Source organism: Chiloscyllium punctatum, chromosome 23, assembly GCF_047496795.1.
Source record: "Chiloscyllium punctatum isolate Juve2018m chromosome 23, sChiPun1.3, whole genome shotgun sequence".
Lineage (NCBI taxonomy): Eukaryota > Metazoa > Chordata > Chondrichthyes > Orectolobiformes > Hemiscylliidae > Chiloscyllium > Chiloscyllium punctatum.
Window position 1 is genome coordinate 57,055,136 of NC_092761.1, and position 18,397 is coordinate 57,073,532.

The 18,397-nt window shown below is 42.0% G+C and overlaps 1 protein-coding gene across 2 annotated transcripts in view; it reads left to right on the plus strand.

The window, feature by feature from the left end:
• Window positions 1–18,397, plus strand: part of kirrel3a (kirre like nephrin family adhesion molecule 3a) — a 615,794-nt gene that overhangs the window by 452,493 nt on the left and 144,904 nt on the right. For both annotated transcript variants that reach the window (XM_072593027.1, XM_072593028.1), the window contains exon 4: window positions 10,931–11,088. In XM_072593027.1, the coding sequence (XP_072449128.1) occupies window positions 10,931–11,088 (158 nt within the window). The remainder of the gene's footprint in view (window positions 1–10,930; window positions 11,089–18,397) is intronic.

The following is an 18,397-nucleotide window of genomic DNA, read 5'->3' on the forward strand; positions in this document are numbered from 1 at the left end:
CAGCACTTCCTATGATTAAGCACAGTTTGAGACCAACTTCAGAATGGCTAATGACCAGAAGACTAGTCAAAGCAGCTTTAAGGAGCACCTTAAAGGTAGGTAGCGAGATAGTGAGGTTTAGGAAAGAAATCTTCAGTTTAGGGCTTAGATCATTGAAGGCATAGCCACTCAAAATGTATAGGAAAGAAAATGAGGGATTGAGAAAAAAATTGGAGTTCAAGGAGCAGAGAGGCCTGGCAGGTTTGTAGTGCTGGAGGAGGGTACAGAGATTTGGGATGCTGGGGCCAGTGTAGAATCACAGAATCCCTATAGTGTGGAAGCAGGCCATTCAGCCATTGAGTCCACACTAACCCTCCAAAGACTATCCCATCCAGACACACCCTACTGCCCTATTTCTATAACCTTGCATTGGTCATAGCTAACTCATCTAGCCTTCACATCCCTGAACATTATGGGCAATTTAGCGTTGCCAATTCTCCTAACCTGCACATCTTTGGACTGTGGGAAGAAATTAGAGCAGCAGGAGGAAACCCAGGGATATAGACACAGGGAGAATGCACAAACTCCACACAGTCAGTGCCCCGAGTCTGGAATCAAACCCGGGTTCTTGGTGCTATGAGGCAGCAGTGCTAACCACTGAGCCACCATGCCACCCCATGCTGGTGGTGAGACGGTAGTAAATCGTGAAGCCACATAAAGCAAGATGAGAAATTTATAATGAATGTGTTCAGGTATCCACAGTGTAGAACCCCGGTACCAGTGCACAGGATATTGGAAAAGAGGCAGAAAGAGGCAGAATATAGTGATTAGGTGATGTCACATTCTGAATCTGTCCAATATTCATTCAAACAAACAACTGTTTGATGATAGTTTGTGCTCGAATCTCTGTGCTGATTTCAGGATTCCACTCATTCTATCACTCAGACTGGGGTCAGTTGGCTAATAAAGTCACTGTATCGTTCAGACTGTTTATACCAGCAGGCGCACTGATGGCAAGCAGCAAGAGAGGGGAGACTAGGTTATCCGACAAAAACTGCCCTTGATCAGTGATTACAGCTCCTTCTCCAGCCATCCCCTGTCCTTTCTGAACGAGGTTATCCAATTAGTTCCTCACTCTGGACAGTTTTGTGCAGTGAGTTCACGTCCTCTGGGATCACTTAATTAGATCGTTTTCAACATGGTTTACCTGATATTCTGCAATTAAATAGTTACCCAACATTCCGTGGTGAAAACTGACCGAGGGTCATCCAACCTAGTCTGGCATTGCGTCTCTGATTAAAATTGCTTTCTTTAAAGTGCTAATCCCTTTATTGGATGTACTTTATTATCTCATTTCAGCACTTGGCCTAGCTCTTAGTTGAGAGTGACAGAACAGGCAACAATGAATCCCTTGCTGCCTGTCCAGTTGTGATATTGTGCTCTACATGACATCGCTAATGATTGGTGGACAGCAGGATGTTGTCACTATCATTTAAAGTGCAGGATTCAGGGTTACATAGAGGAGTTCACAATGCTCTCAATTTGAGAGACATTTCCCGGTGAAAGTTAATCCTGCATGCAGAATTGCAACTTATCAAACTGCTCAGAACTATGCGTACTTTGCACCCTGCGGTTTAATCTGAAGTTTTACAAAAGCAAATACTGGAACCATCTTGAACTAAGAACTCAAACTGTGGAAGAAATCAACAGCAATTTAACTTTTATGGTGGTGTTGGCTGAGGGTGAATTGTAAGCTAGGGTAGCAGGAGACCACCCAACTCCAGTGCTGTAGGTTTCACTATTTATACAGCCTTCACTATTTATCCTGGGTGCATTGGTGTCGATATGAGTTGTCCATTTGTGGGATAAACAAGAAAGCATGAGTGAACATGGAAGGAACGTTCATCTGTTGTGCTTCCTGACCTGACACAATTGACTAGCAGTGGAGGCAGGTTCGATTGAGGCATTCAAGAAGGAATTGGATTGTTATCTAAAAAAGAAGCGTCTACAGTGCTAAAGACAGATGGCAGAAAAGTGACACTAGGTAAATTGCTTCAAAAGATACCACAGGCCAAATGGTCTCTTTTGTACTGTCACCAATCTGAAATTCTTGTAATGATCCCAAGAGGAAAGTGGTCAATTTCATCCAAATGGGCTGGTAGAGGAGCTTTCAAGAGGTGCAAACCTGAACTGTACAAAGGAAACATCATATTTAATGTGGTTTAAACACGTTCAATATTTTTGGCACCAATGGTAATGAGAAAATAGTTGGTGCCATGTTCCAATATGGGTGGCTAGCTGAGACGAACAGAAATGGTGGAATAGGAATGGAACAGTATCAAGTATCTCCTTGGAATTAATGGTGGAAGATTGGGATGAACGTTGACAGAATCTCAAGAGTTTTTAAAACTCACCTCATGCATGGAGAACAGTCCAGTGAAAAAGCTCCAAGGAAGCATTTGTTCAATCACTATCTGTCTGCTTCTAGTTTACAAGGGAAGAAGGTGCTGGGGGGAATGCCCTGTCAGATGACCAGTGCCAGGAGAGTATAGGGTGAGCTTTTGGAGTCAGAAAATCATCTGAAGTACCTTATTCAATCAGAGTAGGTAATGCCAGAGTTCACAATGGGCTAACACTCTCAGGTGAAGGAAGGAAGGAATTTGAGATAGCAGGAGAGAGAACAAAGTGAAAGGTTATGATGTCAACTGGATGCATATTTTAAAATATCAAGCATTTATCTGAAGGCATTTCAGAGCCTGTGTAATCATTTGATGCTACACGCAGCTCAGCAACCAGTCAGCTGTGTAATTGCAGTGTTCAAACATTACAACAAAAAGACAAATAGTTCACATCAGAAAGGTTTCATTACCTTCTAGAGGACTACTAATGTAATACTTTTGTTGCTGTTAGTGGAAGACTTGGTGTAATTGCCCTTTCCTACATTAGTCTCGATTTTCAGTGACATTGTTTGAAGTTTAAACTTTCAATAGTGTTGTTTGATTCAGAGACCAGACCACTTCCATCCCTGGCTTCCTTGCTGCTGGTTGTCTACTCTGCCTGAACTTATTCCTGGATGTTTTGTCACATAACTACCTGCTTCGATCCTCCCTTGATCTCACTATTGCCATTTATGTCCTGTGTTACCATGCAAATTAAAACCTCAACAGATTCTCCACCATCAAATTGAATGAATCTTGATTATCAGCCAAATAGCAAATTTCCCCAAGTCCTATATTTTTATAAATAGTGAAGAAAAAATTCAATTTTAATCAGAAAAATAGGCTGTTTCTTTTCATGCTTCGTGACTTTTCTCCTTGGCTCATTCACTGCACTGTCCATGTGAACATTCTTCAATTCTTGTCATCCTTGGGAGAATCCTAAAAAGTCGGCAATGTATCTTGCTCCCTAAAATCTAGAACATTCCGCTTTGCTACCCATTTGTGCTCCTTTGGAAGGTGCTTGGTTGGGGGCGGGGAGCAGGGAGGTTGAGGAAAAAAGTTTTGTTTCTGTATCTTGGCTGACTGGATAGATCTCATGATCTTGCAGGACTTCAGGAGACTATGAACACTTCACTGGATCACAATGAAATTGCCAGACAGATTTACTAATTGATATATGAACCACAATAATGACACATCATAGAGTTACAATAGCAGGAGAACTAACTAAATGTCCTTGGAATATTTAAGGAAAAAAAAACAAAACTGTTACAAAACAGAGTAGACCCTTCTGCTAATTTAAACCAGACACACAGAAAAGCTCACCTCTCCTCGTAATCTGTTGAAGTACGGGTGACGAAGAACTACCAAATCCCACTATTTAAAGAAATGATTAACAATTTATTCTTTGGCTCCAAGATTAAATAAAATTAAACAACTATCTACATTGTAAACCTCCTATGTCTTAACGAGTTATCTACCTTCCACTCTACAACTCCATACTGATCCGACAAATCCCCCTCTATTAAGTTTTACAAAAAAATTCAAATTTCAAACCCAATCAGCTATGTCGATTCTCTTCTGAATTTTCCTCTGTAGATTTTTCTGGGTCTTTTCTTCGGTCTTCTGCTGCACAGGTTTCATATGAACAGGTACCTTTCAGACAGCAATTCTGTGGGCATTCTGTGTTTGTTGCTGCTCTTTAATGCTCTGGCTAACTGTTCAAAATGCCCGATTTTTATACCCCAAAACATGAGATTGTCTCATTGGTTTGATGTCATCAAAACAGTAAAATTCAAATTCAATGGGATTTTGGTATCTTGGTGCATAATTTAAACTGATTGGCCAAATATAACTTTGCTGTGTACCATAATAACTCAGCTCAGCTATTTGTTTCATAGCCAAATGTTACATTTTTAAATTTTCACAGTCTGTGCTTGTTAAGTTTTTGCCAGCTTTCACTCTCTGTTACAGGTACAGTACACCTACAACTTTAGAACAGAAGGATGTTGTAAAACTTGAAAGGGTTCAGAAAACATTCACAAGGATATTGCCAGGGTTTGAGGGTTTGAGCTATAGGGAGAGGCTGAACAGAATTGGGCTATTTTCCCTGGAGAGTCAGAGGTTCAGGGTTTATAAAACATGAGGTATATGGATAAGGTAAATAGACAAGGTCGTTTCCCTGGGATGGAGGAGTCCAAAACTAGAGGATATAGGTTTAGGGTAAGAGGAGAAAATTTAAAAGGGACCTAAAGGACAACATTTTCATGCAGAGGGTGGTGCATGTATGGAATGAGCTGCCAGAGGAAATGGGGGAGGCCAGTACAATTGCAACATTTAAAAGGCATCTGGATGGGTGTTATGAAGATGTGGGTGTACTATACATTTAAGAGAGTAAAAGCTAGTAGTGACAGCACCAAGTATTCTCAATAAGATACAATGTAACATACGCTCCAGCTACTGGGATAGCTAGTTGCCTGGAAACAACAAAACAGATTCGAATTCAGCCAATCAGTTTAAATTATACCCTGAGAAAAGACCAAATTCCAATCAAGTTTGAATTGAGTATATTGATAATCTTAAAAACCAATGACACAATCCGATGCTTTTGGGTATAAGACCGGGGAAAGTTGAACAGTTAGGATGAGATCTGCCACCAGACCAACCGCTGTAGACTGCCAGTCAGAATTCTCTGATAGGTGCCTGCCTAGAGAAGGAGTTTGCACAGAAAAAGACCTCAACACTGACCTGGGAAGCAAATCTACCGACCAAGATAAAGAGAAGATTCGACCAATGGCTGGTTTTAAAATTTGAAATTTTCTGTAAATCATAATCGGGAGTTTTATCAGACTAGTATTATCGAAGGGAAGGTAACAGATAGGTTAGAGTAAGGAATTATAAATAGTTGTTAGCTAATTATTCTCTGTTATACTTTAAGAAATAAAGTTGTTAATCTTTACTTTAAATAGTTCTTGGCCACTTGAATTTTTACAGATTACTGCATGGAATAAATCTTTTCTGTATTGCTGGTTTTAAATTAAGCAGAAGGGTTTACCCCGTGTTGCAACAATGGGTATATGAATAGGAAGGGTTTAGCAGGATATGGGCTAAATGCTGGCAAATAGGACTAGATTATTTTCAGATATCTGGTCAGCATGGTCGAGTAGGACCAATGAGTTTGTTTCTGTGCTGTACATCTCTATGAATCTATGATTCTATAATTGTACCTTCAGTATTGTATAGCAATAATAGACCATAGCCTTTGGATAGATGTAATGTGAAGGTACCAGTGTTGTTCTGGGTGGGCAAAGTCAGATGTTACACGACACCAGGTTATAGAGCAACAGGTTTATTTGAAATCACAAAGTTTTGGAGCACTGCTGATGGTGACCTGACAAAGAAACAGGACTCTGAAAGCTTATGATTTCAAATAATCCTGTCGGACTATAACCTGGTACTGTGTGATTCTAACTTTGGATAGATGATAAAGTTGAACAACCCTGGGAAAACCCAAATTTCAATAAAATGACTGGAACAAAGAAAATATAAATTACATGTCCCCATATTTCAAAAGGAGCAGCGACTACACATTCATCCAAACAAATCCCACCAGATACTTGTTTTGACTAAATACATTGGCCAATCCTATTAAAATCAATTTATGTAGTTTTGCCTGCAGACCCAATTTTTAACACCTTACTTACGGTAAAAGACATAAAACATTATAACCATGAATTCCAGAGCCAAAAGTCATTCATTTTTGGGACACTCAGTTCTGTGTATTTTCTGAGATTATACATGTAATATATCTTATGTCATGCAATGTATCTTACCACGTACAGCTCTCACATCACTTCGTCTATCACCTTTGTCTTTTTTCGAGTACCATATTGTCCTAAGGATAGGAAGATAAAGTAGACATTAAGATATTGCTGATCCTGAAGAACCAAAAATATCCACCAAGAGTTCAACATCGAGATTGTATTATCTCACCAGAGTGAGGATTAGGATCAAACATTTGAAAATCCAACTTACTGATTGGGATGTCTGGACTGCGGGCAGTGATCACTGCTCGGTGGATTGAGATGTCCTGTTTGAAGAACTGAGATCATTGCCTGAGTAATCAGATTCTCATATCTGATCATTCCAATATGTCTGTCTCAGTTTCCCATATGTATTTTCATGTCGATAATTCTCAGCCTTCCTCATATTACCTTGTATATGAATAAGTGAAAACATGATGCACTAGGAGCAAGGAAATCCCAGAATCCATAGCTGCAATGAAAATCCTCTATTAGAAATATATAACAAACTTATTCACTATCAAAATTAATGGTGTCATTGTTTTACTCTGGATGAACATATGGAAGAGGGCAGAAATAGATCATTTTCCCATCATGACTGATCTGTTTGTGCTTCAATTTCCACATTTCCATTTACCTGTTTGATCCCCTTCCCTAACATGTAACTATCTACTTCTGTCGTAAAGATATTCAATTATCTTGCTTCCACTGCCTTATGAGTCAGGGGGGTTCCTGACCCTCTGAGAGAAAACCATCTCATCTCTGTCCTATAACAACAAGCTTCAATTTTAATATATTGCCCACCACCACCCCCCCCAACTCTGGGCAGACTCACATAAAGAAACATCTTTTCCATGTCCACCTTGTCAAGATCTTTCAGGATCTTATACATTTTAAATCATCTCTTACTCTTCCAAACTCCAAGGGAAGTGAGCTGCTCTGTCCAACTTGTTCTCATAAGACAACCCAATCCATAATTTACTTAGGTGAATTTCACAGTTATGTAAAAGAGATAGAGAGAGAGAGAAAAGACGTTGAGACAAATTCGGCATGTTGCATTTAGTCATGGACTGTTCTGGTTTGAGGGAATGCCTCAGGATATGCGTCATGTTTTTGTGTCTTATCCCTCAGCTTTGCTGGATTTTAACAGTTACACTATGAAATTAATAAGACAGTGATTTAAAATTAATACCATAGAGTTAGCTCAGTTTCAGCTCTGAATGCATAACAGGGATGGCCACATTTTATCAATGTAATGACAGCCAAACATCATATTACACCAAGTACAGGAACACATTGAAGCTTTAGGTGAGTTCTTAAAATAGCACACTCTAATCTTTTTTCTGAACAGAACATTCTCACACCAATAGTTCCCAATCCATGACAATTTCAGCCTTTCTAAATCAGCTAAGGCAGCAAATTTAATTATTCATCCATGAACGGTATGATTTGTGAATAAAATGTTGTGGAAACGATTTATTTCATCTTGAATGTTAATTACATATCTTTTCTCCCAAAACATCTTTTGTGTGTGTTTAGGCTTTAGAAGATTGCAGCATAACTTGATGAATCCTAGTACCCTGTAAATTGGGGCTAGTTGTTTGCTTAGTAAAATCACCCAACTAGGTAAAGACAGTCAGACTTGGGGATAGACTCTATGGATAATTTGAGAGATGTAGTGATTGAAACTCTTCTGGGACCATCAGGCACTTTTAAAATTATGTTTCCTAGGCTTTCGTGCTTGCTATCCATGTCATTCCCTTATTTAATAGAATTGCTGACTCTACTAGGGCTCTCGCTCCTTTTGGGAATGTCATCAGTCTAGAGGTTTGGTGAGGCAAATCATGGAAACGACCATTCTCTTCTACATGGCAGTGCCCAGTGTCAGCTGCAGCTGAATGGGTACCTATCTTGCCTGAGTTTATAAGTATAGTTTCAAGCTACACACCAAAGAACTCAGTACATCCATCCAGACTGTAGAACCGAGGGAGTGCAGCACTGTCAGATGTGCTGCCTTTCAGATGGGAACTTAAATTTCTGCCTGCCATCTCAAGGAGCTGTACATGACTCCAGGACTCCATGTGGAAGAGGGAAGAGTTTGTTCTAGCCTACATTTATCCCTCAGCTGACGTCACTAAAAATAAGTCATCTCACTGTTTCTAGGAATTGCAGGAAAAATGGCTGCCAGTATCCTGCACTATAATGCTAACCATGTGTTAAGCAGAAACTGCAGTTTGTTGACTGTAAAGTATACTCGGACATTCTGGGCAGTGAAAACTGCTCCATAAATGAAAGTTTGTTATCTTGAGGATATTATCTCAGGTGCAGGTCTGTCACCATGTAACACTGGGGTACAGTACTGGTGGGGCAAGCCTGTCACTGTAAGATGCTGGGGTACAGTACTGATGGAGACAGGTCTGTCATTGTATAACACTGGGGTACAGCACTGATGGAGACAGGTCTGTCACTGTACAACATCAGGGTACAGTACTGGTGGGGACAGGTCTGTCACTGTATTACACTGGGGTTCAGTACTGGTGGAGACCATTCTGTCACTGTATAGCACTAGGGAATAGTACTAGTGCGGAAAGATCTGTCACTGTATAACATGGGTACAGTACTAGTGGAAACTAGTCTGTCACTGTATAACACTAGGTACAGTACTAGTGCGGAAAGGTCTGTCACTGTATAAGACCAGAGTACAGTACAGATGGGAACAGGTCTGTCACTGTAAAACACTGGGGTATGTTACTGGTGGATACCAGTCTGTCACTGTATAAGACCAGGTACAGTACTGATGGGGACAGGTCTGTCACTGCAAAACATTGGGATACATAACTGATGGCGACCAGTCTGTCACTGTATAATGCTGGGGAACAGAACTGTAGGGACAGGTCCGTCGCTGCTTAACACTATGTTACAGTACTTGTAGATAGAGGTCTGCTGCTGTATAATACTGGGATGCAGTGCTGGTGGGGACAGATCTGTCACTGTATAACTCTGGGGTACAGTACTGGTAGATCGAGGTCTGTTGCTTTCTGACACAGTGCTACACTACTGGTGGGGACCAATCTGTCATTGTGTAACAGTAGGGATATGTGTTCCAAATAAATAGGAGAAAGTAGTGGAACTGAATTTCAACCTATAGGTCCCTCAGGTATAAGTCCCTCATGCACTGACCCTATGTGTGAGTAAGGCCCATTGGCACAAATAGTTTTCCATGTGGAAATTGTTCAATGAATCCCAGCAGTCTACTGAATTGTGGAGGTTTTACTGCTTTGTCTTACAAAGTGGGTTCGGATAGGCTGTAATTCAATCCTCAGCATTTTCCTTTCTGAGCTGAGGAAAACATCTTAGGGGCATTTACAGCTGCCCTTTCTCTACCCTGGCTCCTTACTTTCCTTGTGGGGGGTCACTTAACTCAGTTGGCTGGATGGCTGGTTTGCAATGAGAGTGATGCTAACAGAGTGGATTCAATTCCTGCACCAGCTAAGGTTATCACGAAGAACTCTCCTTGACATCTTCTCACCTCACCTGAGGCGTGGTGACCCTCAGCTTAAAGTCATCCTTCTTTATCAGAGAGCAGCCCAATGGACTGATAGGACTATAGTAACTGTACTTGCCTTTAACTTGTCTTCATTATACTCTCCTACTTTTTATCCTTCTCAGGTGTTTTGGGATGATGCAAGAAGATTTTGTTTTATGGATCAGCTCATAAATGTCAGCTGTTGCTGCTGCCTGTCTTGCAACTGCAATTTTATCTTCAATGTTGGCTTTCATTACCAATGGTCAAGAATTTTAAACTCTTCTATGAGAAAGATTTCTCTGAAAGCTTATTTTTACTCCTAAAGCCTGTATCCAAAATCCATCATCAAAATCCCTTTCAAATCAATAGAGAGTTGCCCAGCCTGTACACTTAAATTTTGAAGCTTTTGCCTGTCTGCTTCAGGGACTACCTTACAGACTCCCAGGATAGCCTTTATTACAGCAACTGGACTTGCCATATAAATACATTGGCAAAAAGGGCTGGTCAGAGCTAGGAATACTACAATGAGTAACTTTCTTCCTGACTCCCCAAAGCCTGTCCACCATTTACAAGGCAGAAGTCAGGAGTATGATGGAATACTCCCCACTTGCCCGGTTAAGTGTAGCTCCAACAATACTCAAAGCTTGACACCATCCAGGACAAAGCAGCCACTTGATTGGCACCGCATCCACAAAGATCAATTCCCTCCTCCACCAACCCTCAATTGCAGGAGTGTATTCTATCAAAGAGATGCCCTGCAGAAATTCATTAGAGATCATTGAGACAGCATTTTCTAAACTCGTGACCACTTCTAGCTGGAAGCACAGGGGCAGCAGTTATATGGAAACATCACCACTTACACGTTCCCCTCCAAGGCACTCACCACCCTATCTTGGAAATATATCACTGTCCCTTCACTGTTGTTGGGTCAAAATCCTGGAATTCCTTTCCTAATGGCATTGTAGGTTTATCTACAATACATGGACTATAGCGGTTCAAGAAAGCAGCTCACCACCTTCTCAAGGGCAACTAGTTGCTGGCTCAACTACTAAGACCCACATTCCATAAGTGAATAAAAAGAAATTGGAATTGTGTTGCAACTATGATATGAGCTTGGTATTGTTCAGATGCCTTCCACAATGGTCAGGAGTTTCATTCTTGTATTTTTGTGCTGTTTGTTTCAGTCCCTCCAGATAATCCAGTGATCAGCAGTGGGCCTGTCGTCAGCCTGAAAGTGGGAGATTCTTTGAACCTTACATGTCGTGCAGATAACGCCAAGCCAGCAGCTGTCATCACATGGATCCGAGATGGAGAGCCATTGAAAGGAGCGACCTACATAAAGGTGAGAACAGCCGGCACCAACTTAGATACAAGCAGCGGCAATGCTGACTCCAGGGTTTAGGCAGTTCAGTGGGATGCAATATTGGGATTGACTGGGACGAGGTAGAATGGAATGGAGCAGCTCAGATTGGGATGGGGTGGAAATGGTTCGATGTATGGGGTGAATGGGATGAGGATGGCTTGAATGGGATGGGTTCAGGTGAAATTGGGTTGAGGGAGATGGGTTGGGATGGCATTGGGGAGAGTTGTAGCTATGTGAATCTGGTTGATGATGAGGAGGAAGGGGTGACAGGGGGGATCTGGTGAAACTGAATGGGTTGGGATTGGTGTGTGTTGGGATGGAGTGGGTTAGGGTGGTGTGTGGTGGGATGGAGTGGGTTAGGGGGTGTGGTGGGATGGAATGGATTGGGGTGGTGTGTGGTCAGTGAAGTGGGTTGGGGTGGTGAGTGGTGCAATGGAGTGGGTTGGGGTGGTGTGTAGTCAGATGGAGTGGATTGAGGTGGTGTGTAGTGGGATGGAGTGGGTTGGGGTGATGTGTGGTGGAATAGAGTGAGTTGGGGTGATGTGGTGGAATGGAGTGGGTTGAGGTGGTGTGTGGCAGGTCAGATAGGTAGGAGTGGTGTGTGGTGGGATGGAGTGGGTTGAGGTGGTGTGTGGTGAGATGAAGTGGAGAGAGAGTGAGATGAAGGAGAGAGGAGGAATTGGCTGTGTTTTAGGTGAGTTAGTGTGACTGGCTGGGTTTTGATGGGTTGTTGGTGGCAGTAATAGCAATCTGATGACAGTAATCTAAAGGAAAGGTCACACTGACACCCTTCACTCCAACCTCGTAGCTGAAACAATCATGATGTGGTCAGAAATACAGAAAAATAGAAGACCTCTCAGCAATCCAATTGTGGACTAATACAGCACCTGTCTTTAATTACAGTTCATAAGTTAATCATTGTCTGAAGTAAGAGTGTAAAGCTGACACAGCTGATTGTAGCTGATTAAACAGCTCTCTCTCTCTAACTCATTTTAAAATTAAATTAACTTCCATCCTTCTCAGGTTTCCTTTCTCCATGAATTTAGTGCTCATCGAGGCGAGGGATGATTGTGCTGGAGAATGAGCTGTTCTCTATCCCAGCACCCTGTCAAAAACCCAGACACAAACTGCGTGGTTTGAATGCTGAGGAAAGCTGTTTTTACACTGCTTGGGAAATAGGTCGCATCCCACACCTTAGAAGTGCTAATGCTACCCTTTTCCATTATTACAGCAGCCATTCTGTCAGTACCTGAGATTATTGTACTTAGGGAAGGCCTGTGTTCACAAGGAATTATTACATGTTTATGTATGTCTTTTGACATCAGATAGTGTTAACTTCAAAACAAGATCATTAATTGGAAAGTACTTTTTCACATCAAGAGTAGTGGAGATCTGTATACCTCTTTCCCAGCCCCCAAAAGGCAATGAATGCTGGGATCTGAAAGATTTTGATTAGTAAGGGACATGTATCAAAGACGGTAAATAAAGGTGCACATCAATTCTAGAATGGTAGGAGAGGCTCAAAGGAATGAAGGTGTTTTGTTCCAAAGTCCTTTTCTAGTTGCTGTTTAACCTCATTTGAAATGTAACTCGAATAGGTCTGGAGTTGGTAGGAGAATGTTCCATGATGCATCATTGAAGCAGAAATGATAAAAATCAAACAGGGAAGCAAAATTGTAGTGAAAACTATAACCCTATCTCAGGTTGCAGTCTTTAACATAGCAATAATTCATCCAACTGTATTGGAGCTTTGCAGAGTGACATTGTATGTATTTAGAATTATTGTACTCTTTTTAATGTTGATCTCCCAACAAAAGTCTTCATTGCTGTCATTTTTGGAGATGGTAGGAGCCAACAATTAGTGAGGAGCAGAAGCCTGAGACTAACCACAAATATGAGCAAGTGAAGAGAACATTGAGTTGCATACTTTACTCTGTTAACTCAATGTTATTACAGTTATACGCTCCTCCTTAACACTTTTCTCTGGTTGATGGTCTAACTATTCAGATGAAAAAAAAGTGTTTATATTAACAGTTTCCATCTCACTGAGAAGGCTTTAAGTCAATCCAGATTCAATAATCTGCTTAGAAAATCCTACTTAAACTTTGATCGCTGTTACAAATAGCACCACAACAGCTGAGACAAACTATAACATCCTAAAACAATTCACACTATTCTAAATAAAATAACCCATAACTTACTTTAATAAAAAAAATCAACCTCTCTCTCAAAGCTGACAGATTCTTGAAAAGATTCCAGAACCAGAACTATTGGTGTACCATGCTTCAATGAAATTTGTTCATTCTTTTTTAAATATATTGTCAACAGTGTTGTGATCAATTGAAGACAGATCAAATGGCTCCCTTCTTTGCCATCTCCTGGGCTTGTTTGCTTGTTTTTCATTTTTTAATATCTTGAAGTGCTCTTACACAAAAATAAACTTCCTTTCCCTTCACCAAATCACTGTGCTTTCTTTCATCTATTAACCACCACTGATACATCACCCATGTTTTCCAGTTGAATAATGCAACTGGAAAGCCCATGCACATGCAAACCATCAAAGGTGAGGGAGAGGGGGAAGGTGGTAAGTAAAAATGAGTTGGAATTGAAGATAAATGAGTCCACCCCCTAAGGTGCCCACATCTCTCTGCTCTGAGTTACTGGTGTACACTATGTGCTCCCTCTCCAAGGATACCCAAGCACGAATGTATATCCTGGGTTATTGTGAAAGAGATTAGCATGAGATCAATTCAAGTAAACTAATTTTTAAAAATTACTGACATGCACATATGAAAGGTTATATGCACATGAATACAGATTATAGTGAAGAAAGATAGCTTGGACAAATTAGAGTCCATAAAATGTAAAATTTCATACACTTGAAATTTGTGACTCAGTTGGCTTCAGGATGAATTCTGAGTCTTAATGCTTCTAATTTAAAAATGTAAATGACTAGGTTTAAAAACTGAAAGAACTGTGGATGCTGTAAATCAAAAACAAAAACAGAAATTGCTGGAAAAGCTCAGCAGGTCTGGCAGCATCTGTGGAGAGAAATGAGAGTTAATGTTTCAGGTCCTGTGACCCTTCCTCAGAACTGATGTTGTAGATGATTAGTTTTTTTTAATCCATCTGGAAATATGAGTACTGGGTTGACTTCTTTTAAGAACTCTCTGCAGCACAACATCCTGGACAATTACAAAAGCAAACTCAGCTGGAAACTTCTCAGGTGAGTTGGAGGAACAGGGAGTTATCCCATTTCAGGAGCTCCATAAGCTTTTGTCATCAGTTTTGCTGATAAAGATAAAAAGTGTTTGCTTATCATGTGACTGTCCTGTCTAACTGACCGTTAATTCAAACATAATCCAGATTTTTGAATTTCTTTTCTCTACCAGTGTCCCACTATTCAGGTGCTTTAGTTTAATGTCTGTTTCTAACCAGTTGTATATCTGGACATTGAACCATATTTCTTATTCTATTAGCACAATCAGAGTCCTCTGAGGTAATTGCCTTTGGGTTCTTTTTTGCTGCATTGCCAACTCCAAATCAATTGTTTTGAAATGTAGGATATATGGTAATGCAAACTGGGTGTTTATTTCAGATGTGATTTCAAGTCACTTTCATTTTTCAGCCTTTATATTCAATGTTTTGGGGTTTGTTGTGTTCTAAAATGGAGACACTATACAATACTTTTCACTGTATTTTGTAACAAAGCATACATGAATCAACAAATACAGAGGAACCTCGATTATCTGCATATCAATTATCCGAATTTTGGATTATTTGAAGATCTCAAGGTCCCAATAGAAACATTACATAAAAAGGTATTTCAACACTGGTAAGGGTGTGGAGTTGATGGGGGCGGACGGGGGGTGGGGCGGGGCACAGATGAATGGAGTTGGGAGCAGACAGGGGATGGGGAGTGGACGTGGGCAGGATGAGAGGCAGATGAAGGCGGGGGTGGGGGCAGATGGGCGGGGCATGGTAGATGGAGTTGGGGGCGTGGACGAGTTGGGGGGGCATGGACAGTTGGGGGGGCATGGGAGGATGGGTTTGGGGGATGGGACCAGGGGTGGAGGTGGATTGGTTGGGGGAGGGCGGGGGCAGACAAGGAGCACAGGTGGACGGGAGCGTGGGTGGGGGTGGACGGGTTGGGGGGTGAGGGTGGATGGGGTTGAGGGATGGACAGGGGCTGGGGTGGGGCAGATGGGGGGTCGGGGCAGACGAGGGCACGATAGCGGCAGACGGGGGGAGCAAGTGGAAGGGGTTGCGGGTGCATAAAGGGTTGGGGGGGGGGAGAGGTGGGGACGGATGGGATGTGCCGGTGGACAGGTTTGGGGGATGATGAGGACTGGGGTGGGGGCAGATGGGGGCTCACGCGCAGTGTGCTGCTGCCTAATCTTCTTAACGGGGAGTGGGCTTAGCAAGTGCTCGCTGTGTAAATCCCATCAAACTGATGGGGGTGGGTGGAGTTACAGCAATGTAACAAGTGTGTGTCTGCTCAGAAACAAACCCTGAGACAGAGACGGGGAGCAAGGCAGGCAGAGTGAGGAAAAAGGAAGTTTCAGAAAACTCCGAGCCCTAGAGGAGAGGCATTGAATCAATCAACCGAATAATCAATTATCCAAACGAAATAGTGTCCGCTCATCTTGTTCAGATAATTGAGGTTCCTCTGTCAATCAAATAAACCAAATCAAATAAAACGTAATTTTGTTCAAGGTCAATTCAGATTTTCAGGTGATGGGTTAAAAATCATTATTTAACCTTAGACACATCTTCAAGACAACAACCAAAGAGACCAATACATTAGTAGGGGGGAAACATTACCTCCAAAAAAGCACAGGAGAGGGAAAGTGATTAGACTTAACTGAAGCGAACAATTTTTTGAACCATTTCCGAAACATTAGCTTTGATTCTCTCTCCACAGATGCTGCCAAAACTGATGAGTTTCTGCAGCACTTTGTTTTTATTTGCATTTATATTGCTCTTTTCATGTCATCGGGAGATTCCGAACAGCTTTATAGCCATGAAGAACTGTTGATGCGTAGTCACTGTTGTTATGTTGGCAAAAGTGGCAGCTGATTTGCTTATAGCAAAATCACATTAACTGGGGAAATAATTTGTTTCTTTGACCGGTGCCATGGGATCTTTCATATCCATTAAAGAGCCAGATGGGATCTTGGTTTAATGTCTCAAAAAAAAGCTCTCTCTCAATACTGCACTGGAGTGTCAGCCTAGACTTTTTCCCCGGGTACAACAGAGTGTTACAAGGGGACATAAATTTAAGGTGAAGGGTGGAAGGTATAGGGGAGATGTCAGGGGTGGGTTCTTTACCCAGAGAGTGGTGGGGGCATGGAATGCGCTGCCCGAGGGAGTGGTAGAGTCAGATTCATTGGCGACCTTTAAGCGGCATTTGGATAGGTACATGGATGGGTGCTTAATCTAGGATAGAAGTTCGGCACAACATCGTGGGCCGAAGGGCCTGTTCTGTGCTGTATTGTTCTATGTTCTATGTTCTATGTTCTAGATAATGGCATAAAGTACCAGAGTGAGACTTGAATCCATAGATGTTTAAAGCTCTTTTACTCAGATATTTAATAATAAGATTTCTAACTGCACAACAGAAAAGTTATATTATTGGAGCAGGAATGAGAAAAAATAGAGTTAATTCCATTCCAAAAGTTCCGAGAAGTGGCTTTAACAATGGAGGAGATATATGGGTTCAAATGATACAGTGAAGGTAAGAATGTCAGTGTAAGATGTGGTCACCATCATTTGGACTTAGAAAAGACATGAGAGGTTGAGAGGGAGTCATGGCTTAGTGATTTTGCTGTTATATTGTGATGAGAGTACTGACATTTTGCCATCTGAAGGACATTAATGAATATAAAGTGGAATTGACAACATAGGAGTGGGACTAGATGAAGAAAAGGAATGACCTTTGATATAGAGAAGAAAGAGAATGGCAAACAAGTCAAAGGCTTAGTCATCAAATACGGCACAAAGACAGAGCTTGGACAGGTGGATTTTGAAAAGTAGGTGTAATCTTGAACACATAATGAATCTATTTGTACATAAACTGACAGGAATTTTAAGGGACATTAGTTTTCCTGAATTTCGTGTTCTTTTCCTTTTTGTCTGAATTATGCTGCAATTTGAACAAGTTGATTGTATTCTTACTGAAGATAATAAACAGTAAGTCATTATACTGAAGCTCAGAACAATCCTGATCCAGGCCGAATATCTCCTAGTATCCAGCTCCACATTTTTCAGCATTCTTTGTGTTGTTTGTCTCCGTATCCTCAGAAGTGTTCTTCATTTCCCTCCACAGTTTCACACTGTCTATAATTACTGTGACATTGCAAAGTTTCTCTGTGCACATTATCAAGGGAAAGCTAGACAAAAAAATGTATACATTGCTTCTCAATATCTCAGGATGTCCCAAAGTGCTTGACAGTCAATGAGTACTAGTTGACAAACAATTACAAACATAAAGCAAGAAATACCACAGCTAATTAGGCCTCAGTACATTCCCACAGATAGAAAAACAAAAAACAACAGAAAATTTGTTCTGCTCTTCATCAGATTAGAGTCACAGGATTTTTTTAGATTGATTCACGAAATGTCGTCATTGCTGGCTATGTTCAGAATTTATTGCACACACCGAATTGACTTTCAGAAAGTGGCGTTCTTGGATCGCTGCAGTTCATGAGGTTTAGGGACACCATCAGTACAGTTAGGAATTCCAGGATTCTGACTCAATGATATTGAAGGAATGGTGATATACGGAAGAACGCCCCAGACCACGTCGAACACCACTCCCCGCCCGCTCCCCAGCCAACCTCCCAACCCTGTCCAACACCGCACCTCCACCTGCCCCCCTGTGCACTCCCCACCCGGCCCCCCCAACCCCGTCCAACACCACCCGCCCCAAACACCATCCAACACTGGTCACTCCGCCCATGCCCCTGCCCGTTACCTGTCCATTTCCCACCTGCACCTTTATCCCGTTCCCCCCACCCGCCCATACCCTGTCTAACACGGCGCTCCTGTCCGCTTCCTCGCCCACCCTCATGTCTGCTCCCTGCCCGCCCTCATGTCTGCTCCCCGCCCGCCCCTAACTTCATTCCCCCCAACTGGCCCAAACCCCGTCCAACACTGTGCCCCCCCGTCCACTCCCCACCCGCCCCCAACCCCGTCTAACATCGCCCCCTCCAACATTGCCCGCGCCCTCCTCTCCGCTCCACACACGCCCTCAACCCAGTCAAACACTGCCCCCCCAACACCGCCT